This window comes from Maniola hyperantus, chromosome 3 (genome assembly GCF_902806685.2).
Source record: "Maniola hyperantus chromosome 3, iAphHyp1.2, whole genome shotgun sequence".
Taxonomy (NCBI): Eukaryota; Metazoa; Arthropoda; class Insecta; order Lepidoptera; family Nymphalidae; genus Maniola; species Maniola hyperantus.
Window position 1 is genome coordinate 3,526,021 of NC_048538.1, and position 16,392 is coordinate 3,542,412.

Here is a 16,392-nt window from a genome sequence, read left to right on the forward strand (position 1 = left end):
AACTGTACTTTTGACAGGACATAATTCCGATTTTTCCGATTAGAAGGTGGACGTCCTAACCACTAGGCTATCACATCTCAGCTTTCACTGAGTAATACTTTTATAAAATACCTTTTTAATGTATTTTTTCCCTAAATTGATGTTAAAATTTAAAATTTGGCAGCACTGGCAATTTTTCATCGACAATAAACAAAAAGCTAGAAAAAAAAGTTTTGACAGCAGTTATCTAATGTTGCGTGAAGACAAAATTATAAAGGTAAATGTTCATGGGACAGGTTGCGTAGCTCTTCAATTTGAGTCACGTAGTAGTACTTAGAAATTCTTTGCATTAAGCCCATTCGCTAAATAAATTAGTATGCAATTGATCAATTAATTACAGTCAGTATATACACACAGATCAAGATCAAGTAACTTTCAAAAATCTTTTTTTTAAATGACAACAAAAATATTTTAGTTGGTTCGTTGTATATATCTGTGGGCTCTTTCACTCACTCGCTCAATTTCTCATTTTATTTTACTCAATGAATTTGGGAGGGGTAGAATGCGTGTGTACGTACTATTCCGGATATAAAGTTTATTTTATTGTTATCAGTTCGCACAAAGTGTTTCTTTAAAAATGTGTGGATTATAAATATTCTGTGTCGTGCGTGTGTTTATAATCTCTCGCTCACCCTTCGTTTCCTATGTGAGTGTCGATAATCATGCAAAATGGCCAACGATCTGTGGTCATGTACCTGTTGTACGGAGGCTCTGACTTGTTGGTTGCGTCTCAAGCTGTCGCCCGAGGAGATAGAGCAGAGGTACAGAAGCAAGGAGATCGACAGAATACTGGAGAAAGACAAACAAACGTTGCGGCGGCAGGTCAAACTTTTGCTTCTCGGCGCGGGTGAAAGCGGAAAATCGACATTCCTGAAGCAGATGAGGATCATACACAAAGTGAAGTTTGAGCCGGAACTAGTGCGCGAATTCCAGCATGTGATATATCAGAACATTGTGAAGGGGATACAGGTGTTAGTGGACGCGCGGGACAAGCTCGCGATTCCTTGGGAAAACCCGAGGAATCTGGACATTGGGCAGCAAGCGTTGCATTTCAACAGTACGGCGTCTCTGGACAACCGCCTGTTCATGCATTACGCGCCGCACATACACTCGCTGTGGTTGGACAGAGCCATAAAGAGGGCCTATGACAGGCGGAGAGAATTTCAATTGGTAAGTGTTTGTTTACTTTGTTCTTTTATGTTTCACGAGTGGTGTCTTATTAGTTTTATAGAAGAGACACACACATTCATTGTAAAAATTCATTTTTTTTCCTATGGTAAAAGAATTGCATCATATCTCATACAAGGTTTTTAAGTTAATAATAGTTATATTCTAAAATCTCTTGTAAAACTGTAATTTCACCTGTCAGGGTTATAGAGTGCGCGCACTTGTGCATCACAAGAACACTAGACCAAGGACAAAACTTAAACTAAAACTTATAGTTTTACAGCATTTCTTCATCCTACGAACATAGACATAAGTTTTGATTTAAGTTTTGTCCTTGGTCCTCAAAATGTATGCATTATAGTACTATGCACTAAGTGGGTTATTCCAAACAAACTTTAATACTCCACTTCTTTTGCCGTTTTAATTTTTGGAAGAAAATTGATGTCCAACAAGTTTTATACTTACTATCTGTCTCAAAATAAAAAAAAAGTTCTTCCTTATTTAAATTAATAGGACTATACAGTTAGTAAACCTAAATACCATTTCTGGGCAAAGCACTAGTATCTTCCACTGTTGCCTTTTTCTTTACACTGATCTTACTGTCTTCCTCATATTATAATTTGGGCAACAAGCTATAATAATAAAATGACCACAGCCCACTTCTGGAACTGTCAATTCTGTTGTACATAATCTCTATTAAACTAAACTAAATTGAACGGTCTTAATCTAACGTTATCCATTTAATGGAATTTCCCATTCGCTGTGGAATCTATGAACAGATTTGGACACTTTTTTTTGGATTGTATTTTTATAATTATAGTTTTGTACTAAACAGACAAAGCTTCTTTCTCTACTTCATTGGCCAGTTTGTTTAAATGGGACTGCAAGCTGCTCCTGCTGTGTTTTAAAACGTTTTTTAATTTTTTTATTCTGATACAAGTTAGCCCTTGACTGCTATCTCTTTTATCTAGTTTTGATATTAAAATCCTTTTGTATGTTTTTATTACTTAACTAGCTGATGCCCGTGACGTTTTGAAAATCCTGTGGGAACTCTTTGATTTTTCAGGACAAAAAGTAGCCTGTGTCACTCTCCAGGTCTTTAACTATACCCATGTAAAAATCATGTCGATTTGTTGCTCCGTTGCGACGTGATCAAAAGACAAACCAACAAACAAACACACTTTCGCATTTATAATATGGGTAGTGATTTGTTTGTATCACTCGCGTGCTACCTGCTGTATGTTGCACGCAAGTTATGACTGATGCGGAGCGGAGACGTGTTTTCCACCAATCAGATTACTGAAAGATGTCATCTAACAACAATCTGATTGGTTTATTAAATACGTATCCGCTCCGCTTTGCTTCAGTAGAAATGCACCCTTAGTTGAATAAATTAACAAACCCCCCCACCTGTATTTATCTCCGATACTGTTTATTACTGGCGCGATAGTTATATTGCCAAATCGCTGACCAGATATATTGTGACGTCATTGTCTAGTATAATAAATGAAATAATAATTGTAATAGCTTTTATCTCCTTTGATTAGTCACACGGAGTTGCGTCATGCGTTACGGTAGCAAGGTTCTACCGCACATACCTATTATTTATACCCATAATAAATAATTACAGCATTTGTACAATATCTGGATTTTTTATGACAAAGCTACATGCTTTGCATTCAGGTGCCCTCAAGATTCTACCTAGTCTAAATATATATAAAATGAAAAGATGACTGACTGACTGAGTGATCTATCAATGCACAGCTCAAACTACTGGCCAGATCGGGCTGAAAGGCATGCAGATAGTTATTATGACGTAGACATCCGCTAAGAAAGGATTTTCGAATATTCAATCCCTAAAGGGGTAAAACAGGGGGTTGAAATTTGTGTAGTCCACGCGGATCAAGTTGCGGGCATAAGCTTATCTTTTAAAAATCTGATTGGTTGACTGTACCTACACATCTCTCCGCTCCGCTTTTGTGGGAAGCGGGCCTTTATCAAGAGTAATGGGTATCATCATCATCATGATCAACCCATCGCCGGCTCACTACAGAGCACGGGTCTCTTCTCAGAGTGAGAAGGGTTTTGGCCATAGTCTACCACGCTGGCCAAGTGCGGATTGGCAGACTTCACACACCTTTGAGAACATTATGGAAAACTCTCAGGCATGCAGGTTTCCTCACGATGTTTTCCTTCACCGTTAAAGCAAGTGATATTTTAATTACTTAAAAACGCACATAACTCCGAAAAGTTAGAGGTACGTGCCCGGGATCGAACCCCCGACCGATTGGAAAGCGGACGTCCTAACCACTAGGCTACCACAGCTTCTTGGGTTGGTATGGGTATACTCTTCCTATTTTTATCAAATTATTCAGCCAATTGTTTAACAATCTCGATGATCGCATGTTTCGTCTGAAGTAAAATGAAATGATGCTGCAGCCTTCATAGAAAAGCAGAAATAATAAATTCAAAACAACAATAAAATATAATGAGCCGATGCAAAAATGCGTCCACTTTGTTGACGACTTTAAAAAAGGAAAAACAACCTCGTAGGCGCGTCAGGCTTTTTTTTACATTTTCCTGGTATCTAACCTGCCCGCTTATACCTGTTACCGACAGGCCACCTGTTTTATAACGTTTTATAATACCTACTAACTAACTATCATTTGCCTGAGGCTAGAGGCATCAGCCGCGTTGAATTCGGTTCAAGCTTGTACCACAGAATATAATAGTACCTGCTTTTCAGGTACAGAAGGCTCACGCCGACCGCAAAAACTTTGTGTAGGCCAAGCGAAGTCGCGAGCATAAGCTAGTATAAAATAAAATTTGAATTTGAAACCTCCTTTTAGACCAGAATACTTGCCAATTTTGAAGTTAAAAATTCTCGAAACGACGCAGCCTACAATTGATCGTACTGTAAAACTTTACAACCAGTAGAAACAGTCAAATACCTAGATCAGGAGAAAGCCATGTCACTAGAAGAATGTTAAGTATGCATGTGGAAGGAAAAAAGAGGAGAGGACGACCAAAGAAAAGGTGGATGGATTGCATGAAAGAGGATATGCGTGAAAAAGGGGTGGGTAATACGTTGACGAATGACAGAAGTGAGTGGATAAAGAAGACATGTTGTGCCGACCCCACGTAGCGTGGGATAAGGTCAGGAAGAAGAAGAACGACGAGAGAAACCTTAACAGAGCACCGAGGCACTTGAATGAAACTTAGTAAGTATTTTTTAGGGTTCCGTACCTCAAAAGGAAAAACGGAACGCTTATAGGATCACTTTGTTGTCTGTCTGTCTGTCCGTCTGTCTATCAAGAAACCTACAGGGTACTTCCCGTTGACCTAGAGTCATGAAATTTGGCAGGTAGGTAGATCTTATAGCAGACATTAGGGGAAAAATCTGAAAACCGTGAATTTGCGGTTACATCACACAAAATTTTTATTATTGTGGTCATGAACTAAAAATTTGTATTTTCAATTTTCGAAGTAAGATGACTATATCAAGTGCGGTATCGGTTGAAAGGGCTTTATCTGTGCATTCTAAAACAGATTTTTATTTATTTTTATGTATCATAGTTTTTGAATTATCGTGCAAAATGTCGAAAAAATACGACTGTAGTACGGAATCCTCGTTGCGCGAGCCTGACTCGCACTTGGCCGGTTTTTTTTTTGTGTAGACATTATTAGGGAAAACACAATTAAATAGACAAATAAGTTATTCTGTACACAATGGACAGAACTGTGTGTATTCAAGTGAAGAATGAATTAGATTTCGCACCTAAAAAGTATCGAGTTTGGCAGATAGATGGTGTGAATAAACAATGCCGGCCGAGTGTTTTTCCTCCTTTATTTTATTTGCATTGGATTGAAAAGCGTGACTAAGTGTTACTTAAATATTATGTAATTCTCTACATAATCTATCGGCTAGCCTCTTTTTTTTTATTAGAAATGGCGAGCAAGCGGGTCACCTGATGTTAAGTGACTACCGCCGATTATTATATGATACCCCACTTGGTATCTTGGATAGTTATCTTACTTTGAAAGTTGAAAATACCACTTAATTATTTTTTCAGGAACACATTTTAATCTTTATTGGTGACGAAACCACAAATTCACGGTTTTCGGAGTTATTCCTTTACCTGTGCTAAAGGGCCTACCTACCTACACAAATTTCATGATTCTAGGTCAACGGGAAGTACCCTGTAGGTTTCCTTGACAGACACGACGGACAGACAGACAGACAACTAACTGACCCTATAAGGGTTCTTTTTCCTTTTGAGGTAGGGAACCCTAAAAATAACATTTGGAACACCCTTCCAGCATCATTTTCCCCTCCAATTATAATATGGGTAGTGGGTACCTACCTTCAAGTCAAGAGTGAATAGGCATTTCAGGATTGCAGCCAAGCGCTAGCCTATAAATTAAAAAAAACACATTTTCATAAGCAGATGAATTGCGTTCGTCACGGGCGACTCAGGCCCTAATATAGAAAGTTAGTTAAAACGAGAAAGTGATTTAATATTTACGTTGGTATCTTCTATCGTATTGGTATACGCTGTGATAGCCTAGTGGTTAGGACGTCACACGTCAGCCTTCTAATCGGAGGTCGGGGGTTCGATCCCGGGCACGCACCTCTAACTTTTCGGAGTTATGTGCGTTTTAAATAATTAAATATCACTTGCTGAACACTGAATAACACGTGAAGGAAAACATCGTAAGGAAACCTGCATACCTGAGAGTTCTCCATAGTGTTCTCAAAGGTGTGTGAAGTCTATCCGCACATGGCTAGCGTGGTAGACTATGGCCAAATCCTTCTCACTCTGAGAGGATTCCCGTGCTCTGTAGTGAGCCGGCGATGAGTTGATCATGATGATGATGATCTACTATCTAGTTAGTACACAGCTAGTTCACAAAACAAATAAAGGGAGCTTGCTCCAAGATTTCGTGCAAATATTGCGATCTCCCTGCGATTCTTGGAAACCACACAATCAATAACGAGCCTTTTCGTCTTAGCGCTCACATCACACTACGTGCCTATACAAACCAGAGTTTTCTAAGAACACTTCTCTAAATTAAGAGGAAAAGAACTAAACGGGCTGTTTTAATATCGGGTAAATATTATAACTATTTTAAGTAAATTGGGTATTTGACTACATCAAAAATAAATTATTTCTCGGTGATTATTAAATAAAGGGTCTTCCAAAATTCGTAAAATCCACGTTCTTTGTTAGTTAGTTAATAAAGTAAATCTTTGTATTGAGTTGTCAAATCATTTCCCGTAGGTACCTTTTTCCTAAATTACAGATTTATATGATAATCAATACTTATAATAAAACTGTAACAGGTCAAATTCTGTACATTGAAGATATTTTGAAATTTTTTTTTCGAGGGCACTCTATAATCGATACTGAACCCAAAACTGTAATTTTTTTCATTTTTGTCTGTCTGTCTGTCTATCCGTCTGTCTGTCTGTCTGTCTGTATCACGGCCGCGCATCACGCTGAAATTACTGAATGGATTCCAATGAAACTTGGTACGATTTGTGGTCATACTATGAGGAAGAATATAGGATACTTTTTATCCCAAAATTCAGCATGGTTCCCGTAGGAGAGGGGATGAAAGTTAAAATGTGCACTGAGTTGTAATTCATTAACGCGTGGTCCGATTTCATTCATTCTTTTTTTGTTAGAAAGGGGATATTTTAAAGATTGTTCCGTAAATATTTCAAGGTCATCGGTTTTTAACCGACTGTCAAAAAGGAGGTGGTTCTTTTTCTACATCGATTTTTTCGAGGTTTCTGGACCGATTTGCAATTTTTTTTTTATCCTGATTCTGCAAGGTACTAAAGTCCTAAATCGTGGGGATTTTAGAATTTCTGATAGTGAATTGATATTTTAGGTATCAAGCAACGGCTTCACGATGACACTCCCAGTCCGAAATACTCCACACCCGAGCGAAGCCGGGGCGGGTCAGCTAGTACGTAAATAAGTCGATATAAAGGCTGTGGAATATCAAATACAAGGTCATCAGTCGACAGGATCGATCTCAGTAAAAAGTTCGTTAGTTACGAGTATAAATGCAAATTGGAGTCGGAAACGCCGACAGCGCAATGCAGATGTTCTGTTCGGCACGCAAACAGAAAATAGTTTCAAAATTGTACACCAGCGAGAGGGGTGTTTCATTATAATCAAATCAAATCATTTATTCAAAGTAGGTAACATTGTACATTTATCATCATCATCAGCCTGTGGACGTCCACTGTTGGACATAGGCCTTCCCTAAAGAGCGCCACCACACCCGGTCCTCAGCCTTCCTCATCCAGCCACTTCCCGCCAGACTCTTTATGTCCACGGTCCATCGTGCTGGAGGGCGTCCCACACTACGCTTGCTTAAACGCGGTCCCCACTCAAGGACTTTCCGGCTCCAACGGCCATCGCCACTTCAGCTTGCTAATAGTTTGGGCTATGTCAGTGACCCTGGTTCTCCTGCGGATCTCCTCATTTCGGATCTTATCCCTCAGGCAAACTCCTAACATAGCCCTCTCCATAGCTCGCTGAGCGAATTTGAATTTGTGAACAAGGCCGTTTGTCAGCGTCCACGTTTCAGCACCATAGGTGTGTACATTTATAGTACAATACAATAGTAGCCCGTTGGCACCATTCGGGTGGGTACAGAACTCTACAAACACCTATAAGGAAGGGTTTTCACTCGATGTGCTATATTCTTAATTCTTATACACCCTGTATCGACCTTGCAAATCAGATTCCCGATGGTTTTATAAAATGAAATGTTTACGAAAAAAATTACGACTGGTATGAAGTGGATTACTCAACGCCACATTATCAAGTAGGGTAGATTATGCCCCATCCTTCATGGAATAGAATTTTATAACAAGCAATATCAGTCATCGGTGAAAACATTCCGTATTCCCAGTCTATGAAAACGATAACTTTTAACATCTTATCGCATGACAGTTTAAACTTAGGTCTTGCAAATTGAATAAGGTAACTCAGAATTTGCAGAATCGGATCTGTTCCGGGGACTACCTTCTACCTTTAAACTCAAAAACTTTACCTCTTTATAATATAAGTATAGTACGGATGGAAGCATATAAGTATAGTACGGATGGAAGCAGACGTTACTTTGCGAAAGAGCCAAGGAACAGTAAACTTATTTTGCAATAAACCGCACGGGACTTCTTTAGGTATAAGGTTTTTGGATTTCACGAAGACGAGTGGCTCATGCTCGTGTTTAAGTCGTGTCGGTATAAGTAAGATACATAAATGTGTGCGTTTGCGAGCGCTTGCTCGCGAGTGATTGGTCCGACATCCACGCACACTTACGTAATGCCCATAAAAACGACGCAACCACAAGTAAAGTTCACTCGTCTTCGTGAATTGCAAGAACTGTAGAATTTTTGGATCTAGGTCAAAATTTTTGGAGGAAGATTGATGATTCCATAAAAACCGGCCAAGTGCGAGTCAGACTTGCACACCGAGTCCGAGGGTTCCGTACTCGGGTATTTTTTTCAACATTTTGCACGATAAATCGAAAACTATTATGCATAAAAATAAATCAAAATCTGTTTTAGAGTGTACAGGTAAAGCCCTTTCATAAGATACCTATCCCACTTGGTATAGTTATTTTACTTTGAAAATTGAAAATACTAATTATTTGTTCATGAACACATTTTTTTAATGTAACCACATATTCACGGTTTTCGGATTTTTTCCTTTAAAAATCCTAAAATTTCAGCATTCTAGGTCAACGGGAAGTACCTTTTAAGTTTTCTTGATAGACCCGACAGAAGGACAGTTTTGAGATACGGAACCCTAAAAGCTGTTATACCTAGGTTTAACTGTCGAATTCTGCATTTACGAACACAATCTTTATTCTTTCATAACAATCGCATTTTTTAACCGACTTAAAAAAAAGGAGGTGGTTCTCAATTCGGGCCGTTTTTTTTCGACTTTTTTTTCTCTTAACGTAACCCAGCGTAACATTATAGTATCACGTTATATAAAATGTCGACGGTAAAATATCAAATCGAGACCGGTTTGACTAATTTGCCTGTTGATCCAAATACATAAAAAGATACGGACAAGTCATTAAACTGACTAATTTATTATTTGACTATGTACATAGTTATGAATTAATTTAAATTGTAAGTAAGTACTTACTCACTAGTTCATTTTAAGAAAATGTTAAATACGTACGGGGAAAGTATTTATGTTTTTTTTTAAATATAACTAAATACAAATAGCGAGCAAAGGAGCAGGCGGGTCACCTGATGTTAAGTGATGTCATACAAGGCGTTTCTGCATGGGAATGTATTTTGTAAAAAAACCTATTGAAAACTAGGTATAACGCGTAAAATTTAACTCCTCACGTGCCATTTAAACTTTTTTGTCATGTCAAATTTCAAAAATTTCATGTCTGTCACTGGCAGGCGTGAAATGTACATTTAAAGCAAGTAACTCTATTTTTCTTTGATTTTACGTCACCATAGCCTAATATTTGACATATCGTCGATTCAGGATCAAACCGAGAGTTCCCTCACTCTAATTCACTCTACCACAGCGCATAGAAGATCAAAATGAGGTCAAAAATAATCCTAGTAGGAGTTGACAGTGCATCCGTAGCGGCGTACCCTACACCTTAAACCGAAATGTCGTTGCCACTTAGTTTATTTCCTTTGTTTCGAAACAGATCCATGAATCATCTGCATCACGTAATAGTAGCTATAATGTAACAATACCTATAAAATGATTTCTAACGTTAGATAAGATCGTTATCTTTCAAATAAGTGATGGAAATTTAAACGTGTTATTAAAATGATCTATCACTACCCATGTTACAAATGCGAAAGTGTGCTTGTTTGTTGGTTTGTCTTCTATTACGATCGATGTGATTTTTGGCAAAGGTTAAAGACCTGGATAGTTGTATAGAAGCAGGCGTTACTTTGCGGAAGTCCATGATATACAATGAACCAAAAGCTTAATTTGCTATAATCCGCTGAAACAGGCCTAATCTGTATGTTGCAGCATGTAACATGTCGCATGCTGCATGTTGCACCACACAGATTCGACCTGTTTCAGCGGATTATAGCAAATTAAGCTTTTGGTTCATTGCAGACCTGGATAGTGACATAGGCTAATTTTTATCCCGCAAAATGAAACAGTTCCCACGGGATTTTTTAAAACCTAGATCCATCCATCCACACGGACCAAGTCGCGGACATAAGCTAGTCTTCGATACTTACATATAAAAGGAGAATTTCACTGACCGGACTGACATTATAAACAGCTCGAACCACCTGCATTTAGAAACTTGAGGTTTTACATAGAGATTTTCTATAGAGAAACGTCTCTAGTATGATCCCCACTCACGAAAGTATTTTGAGCGACGGGATAGATCAAACCGGTCAAGTGCGAGTTGGACTCGCACACGAAGGGTTCTGCATCGCCGTGCAAGAAATAACACTTTTCATTTTTTTTGCTTATGTAACCACAAATTCACGGTTTTCAGATTTTTCCCTTTGCTTGTGCTGTGCTAGTGCTACCTGCCGAAGATTCTAGGTTAACAGGAATTACTTTATAGGGTTTGATTCCCTTGACGGTTCTCAACAGATACGACAGACAGACAGACAACGAATTGATCCTATAAGGGTTCCTTTATCTTTTGAGGTACGGAATCTTCAAAATGGCATTTTTTCACAATATTTACTTGTCTGTGGGTTGAAATGTTTTCCAGATAACACGTCCAATTAGGAGTTCAAGAAACCATTATTAGGGCTCAATTATCGACTCCCTAACAACAGATTCTGTATTTTGCAACATTGCTCCTATTTCATAGTAACTATTATGACATTGGTTTGCTATTAACCCTTTGATTTCGCAACCTGTGTGCATTAATGATAAATTAGTACAGTGATATACAATGAACTTGTGATACTGATAACTGATGTTAATTTGTGGAACGCGTTCAAGACGATTTTACTTGGTGAAACTCATTACTGCAATGAGTTTGCTATAACGGTTTAGTTTAGCCGGATATATTTTTGTTGTTGCCCTAGTAATTTTCCGTACTACCCGAAGGATGCCAGCAAAAAATAGCTTTGCTGACTGATTATCAAATAGTCATATTTGCCAACATCAAACCTGTTACCTCCTTGACATATATTATTTTTTACTTAATTAACAAAGTCATCAATAAGTCCTTTTGGCTGAATTAATTTAGTAGAGTCTCGTGGAAGGCATATTATCATTCCATATTTAGAGCCTCAATAGCTCAACCGGTAAAGGAGTGAACTGAAAACCGAAAGGTCGACGGTTCAAACCCCGCCCGCTGCACTATTGTCGTACCTATTCCTAGCACAAGCCTGACGCTTATTTGGAGAGGAAAGGGGAACATTAGTCATTTAACATGGCAAAAAAAAAATTGTGTATGATTCACAAGGGATCTTACGCGAGTACAAGTAAATATCTTATCAATAAACCACAATACACCTGTTAGCATAGCAGTATTTGCTCGATTGTTTGCCGAACAAGAAAGCGTCTCAATTTCTGATAAGGGACCTGTTTTAGCCGACTGGTTTTTATCAGTTGCTCGCCTTGCCAATAAAGGCTTTGTCTGTAATCGTTCACCGTATCCTTCTTTAATGAGTACACCGACTTAATTCGCTGCTATGTTTACCTATTCTATAGCCATTCAGTTTTTAGTGACTGTAGTTATACTACGGCAAAGCCAAAAGCGGGTTATGATTTTTTTTAAACCCGTAATTAAGTATTTTCTTTTTCTTATGTCGGTCTCACTTTGAGGGTAGTTTCTTCGAGATATCAATTGGTGTTTCGCCAGATCTCCCTATTGGAGGCCGAGTAAATATTAGGTATTGCAAATAGGTTGACTGCTTCTTTTATCTGGTGACTGATCTGATCAACATTTCAGGCTACGTGCGCTGGGTATTCCCTCCGAAACAGAAACACATTTCAAGGAAATAAAAAACCAAAAATAGCAAGCCGAAAGTTCTCTCACTCTAGTTCACTTTGACTGTTTTCAGACTTCAGAGACAATGCAGCAACTGAGATCTCTTCGTCTTCGAATGTAAATTTAATTTAGTGTTTGTAATTTGTATATCTAACGGTGCCTTTATATTTGCGTACTATTCGTTTGCATTGTCGTGTGAAAATTCGTAGCGTTTGATACGGAACAAGAGCGTTACTCCTTAGGGTTGCCAGTTATGGTTTTTAAAATAAATTAGATATAGAAAATTGTAGGTGTCAGTTTTTTGCTAAAGACGCAGTTTGTCGACTGCGAAAAAGTTGTATCAATCACTGCTACAGTCTGAATTAGTTGTGATTGGCTGAATTTATGGTATTTTTTCAACAACAATGTGTTTCAGCCAATAGTGAGAAAGTATCAGCCAATTAGAGGTAATTACTCAAATGTGTGTTACTCAAGGAAAAAGCTCGAATATCTGTGTCATGTAATGCGCAACCTAAAATACGACCTATTGCAGCTTATAAAACAGGGCAAGATAAAAAGCAGACGTGGCCGTAGACGAACATCCTGCCTTAAGAACCTTCGCCAGTGGTTTAATATGAGTACAAGGTCACTGTTTAGGGCAGCGGTGAACAAGATCCAGCCAGCCAACCTCCGGTAGGAGATAGCACTAGAAGAAGAAGAGGTAGTTGCGATTGTTACATTGTAACCGTGAAATTACGCCTAGGGTGCTAGGCCCTCAGGAGTTTTTGGCAGCCCTAAACGACGCACCGGAGCAGTGACTTGGCGCGTCACTTTTCATTGTGTACGCTCGATTTTAACACGGATTGTAGGTGTGACCTCATCAACTTGACATCCTTTATTGCCTCCAATGTGCATACTTATTGCACTTAAGTCTTGTAGCGATTTAAATTTTTGTATCCTACGGAATTGTGATAAATTCATACAATGACAAGAGAATACGAGTACCTACCAGCGATTTTATATTTCTTTGTGTTTTAAGGGGTGTGACTGGGTGTTAGGGTGCTATGATTTTTGGAATACCAAATTGAGCTTTGGTTCGCTAATGCTTTGAAGCGTTTTGAAGTGTTCAAAAGATTGGTCAAGTGCGAGTCGGACTTGCATACAAAAGGTACCATCGTACAAGTAATAACATTTTTTTAAATTTTCATAGCGGCCATTTAGAAATTTGTATTATTTGGTGTTATACCGGTAGTAGACACACATTATGTCAACTCTCTTACCTATTTACCGTTCACGAGATACATCCCGCTGACAGACAGTTGAACGGACGGACAGCGAAGGCTTAGTAATAAGGTCCCGTTGGCACCCTTCGGGTACGGAGGCCCTTTATTGGTTTGTTGGTTTGTGACGTGATTTTAAGGGTTCCGTACCTCAAAAGGAAAAACGGAACCCTTATAGGATCACTTTGTTGTCTGTCTGTCTGTCTGTCTGTCTGTCTGTCCGTCCGTCTGTCAAGAAACCTACAGGGTACTTCCCGTTGATCTAGAATCATGAAATTTGGCAGGTAGGTAGATCTTATAGCTGACATTTGGGAAAAAATCTGAAAACCGTGAATTTAGGCTTACATCACACAAAAAAATTAAATTGTGGTCATGAACTAACAATTAGTATTTTCAATTTTCTAAGTAAGATAACTACATCAAGTGCGGAATCCTATGAAAGGTCTTCACTTGTGCATTCTAAAACAGATTTTTATTTATTTTTATGTATCATAGTTTTTGAATTATCCTGCAAAATGTCGAAAAAATACGACTGTAGTACGGAACCCTCATTGCGCGAGCCTGACTCGCACTTGGCCGTTTTTTTTTGCATGGGTATAGTTAAAGATCTGGAGAGTGATAAAGGCTACTTTTTGTCCCGGAAAATCAAAGAGTTCCTACGGGATTTTTAAAAACCTACATCCGCGCGAACAAAGTCGCAGGTAGTTCTAATATAAACCGTACGTACCGAGAGTGTACCATGCGTGGTTACCGAATAAGGTATCAGTGTGGCCAGTCGAGTTAACAAAGAAGCATTAGATAAATAGGTATGGCGTCAATACGGAGATCAGATGAATGAATTGAAGGCTGAATAAGATGGAATTGAATGAAATGCCTTGTTAGGTTCAATGGTTTTGAGTTCATCCAATTTATTTTTGCTCATTTAGGCTAATAGTCTTGCACTGGAATTTTAACCGTAAGCTATTTACAGTGATGTACATCTTCTATAATATAAAAATGAATCACTAAATGTGTTGCTCATCGCAAATCTCGAGAACAGCTGAACCGATTTCGCTAATTCTTTTTTTATAATATTCCTTGAAGTACGAGGATGGTTCTTACGGAGAGAAAAATTTAAAAATTTGAATCGACTGTTAGGCGGAACGAAGTTCGCCAGGGCAGCTTGTACCTACTTACTAATATGTAAGATTTAATAATGAAGAAAAAATTCGATGCTAAAATTTTGAGAAACCAAAAACCTGTTACGTTTTGTATGGTAGGAGGCTTCGGCCGTGGCTAGTCAACCTACCGGCAAAACCGTGCCGCCAAGCGATTTAGCGTTCCGGTACGATGCCGCGTGGAAACCAAAGGGGTGCGGGTTTAATAAAAACTTCCATACCCCTTTCAGGTTAGCCCGCTTCCAAAGCAGTCAAGGGCTAACTTGTATCTGAATTTAAAAAAAAAACGTTCGGAAAACGCACCTAGATCTCGCGCACGCACTGTGTCGAACCCTAGACACCCTGAATAGACTGAAGTCTTAATCACTATGCTATTAAGAAAATAGCTTAATTTGCTATAATCCTCTGAAACCGATCAAATCTGTATGGATTGTATGTATCTGTATCCCACAGCTAAACATGCAGGAAAAACCAGCCACCAAGCAAGCAATACGCATCACACACGCAGCACCACACAAATCCCAGAACACACTCGACGCACGTTTCGCCCGCCCTCCCACTACTGCATGTTGCACCATACATATTTGATCGATTTCAGCGGATCATAGCAAATTAAGCTTTTGGTTCATTGTAAACTACGTTTGTATGGCAAGCCCTGGGGAGCTCGCTAGGGTTACTTTTCTTAAGTTTAAGGCTAATGGAATTTTGCAATTTATTAAATGTCACACGAAATGACCCTTGAATCTCGTTTACCTGCATCCTACAATATAATAATATATTAATGTACAATCTTATAACCGAATGTTTTATTTTGCCATGCCATGTGTTGCTACAAAGAAATCTGCATCCGGAAGTCAAGAATGACTTATTGCTTAGTGGATTGAGAAGCTAATTTTAATCCTACAGCTAAGTAAAGTCTTTGGTAAGATTTTAATCCCAGTTAAATAATATAAGTAACAAAAATTTGAATATCATTCTTCTTCAATAGGTATAAAGCTGTATATGATTACAAAAACCCCATAAATACCTGGTCATCATCATCACCTTTACTGAGCACGGTTCTCATCTCAAAATGAGAAGGGTTTGGACTATGGCCTAACTCACCATGCTGGCCAAGTGCGGATTGCCAGTAAATATCACTTGCTTTAACGGTGAAGTAAAACATCGTGAGGAAACCTGCATGCCTGAGAGTTCTCCATTATGTTCTCAAACGTATGTAAAGTCTACCAATCCGCACATGGCCAGCGTGGTAGACTATGGCTAAACATTTCATACTCTGAGAGGAGACCCGTGTTCTGCAGTAAGCCGGCGATGGGTTGAGGATGATGATGAACTTTTAGACTGGTCTTTGACTTTTGCATTTCTGTTTTCCAGAGCGACTCAGTAAGCTACTTCTTCGGCGAGCTGGAGCGCATAGCGCGGCCGGACTACGTGCCTTCACACCAAGATATCCTCCACTGCCGGAAAGCCACGAAAGGCATCACGGAGTGTACGATCAACATCAACAATGTGCCATTCGTCTTTGTCGATGTCGGCGGACAACGGACGCAGAGGCAGAAATGGACACAGTGCTTCGATTCCGTCACGTCGATATTGTTCCTAGTCTCGTCTTCGGAGTTCGACCAGGTGTTATCGGAAGACAGGTGACTACTTTTATTATTTACTAGCTGATGCCCACGGCTTCGCCCGCGTGGATTTAGGTTTTTAAAAATCCCGTGGGAACTCTTTGATGTTCCGGGATAAAAAGTAGTCTATGTCACTCATATACCCATGCAAAAAATCAC

General features: G+C 38.9%; 1 protein-coding gene across 1 annotated transcript in view; it reads left to right on the forward strand.

The window, feature by feature from the left end:
• The first annotated feature begins 487 nt into the window (after positions 1 to 487).
• Positions 488 to 16,392, forward strand: part of cta (Guanine nucleotide-binding protein subunit alpha cta) — a 29,368-nt gene continuing 13,463 nt past the window's right edge. The window contains exons 1-2 of the mRNA XM_034984438.2: positions 488 to 1,209; positions 15,983 to 16,251. Of these exons, the coding sequence (XP_034840329.1) occupies positions 709 to 1,209; positions 15,983 to 16,251 (770 nt within the window). The 5' untranslated portion in view covers positions 488 to 708. The remainder of the gene's footprint in view (positions 1,210 to 15,982; positions 16,252 to 16,392) is intronic.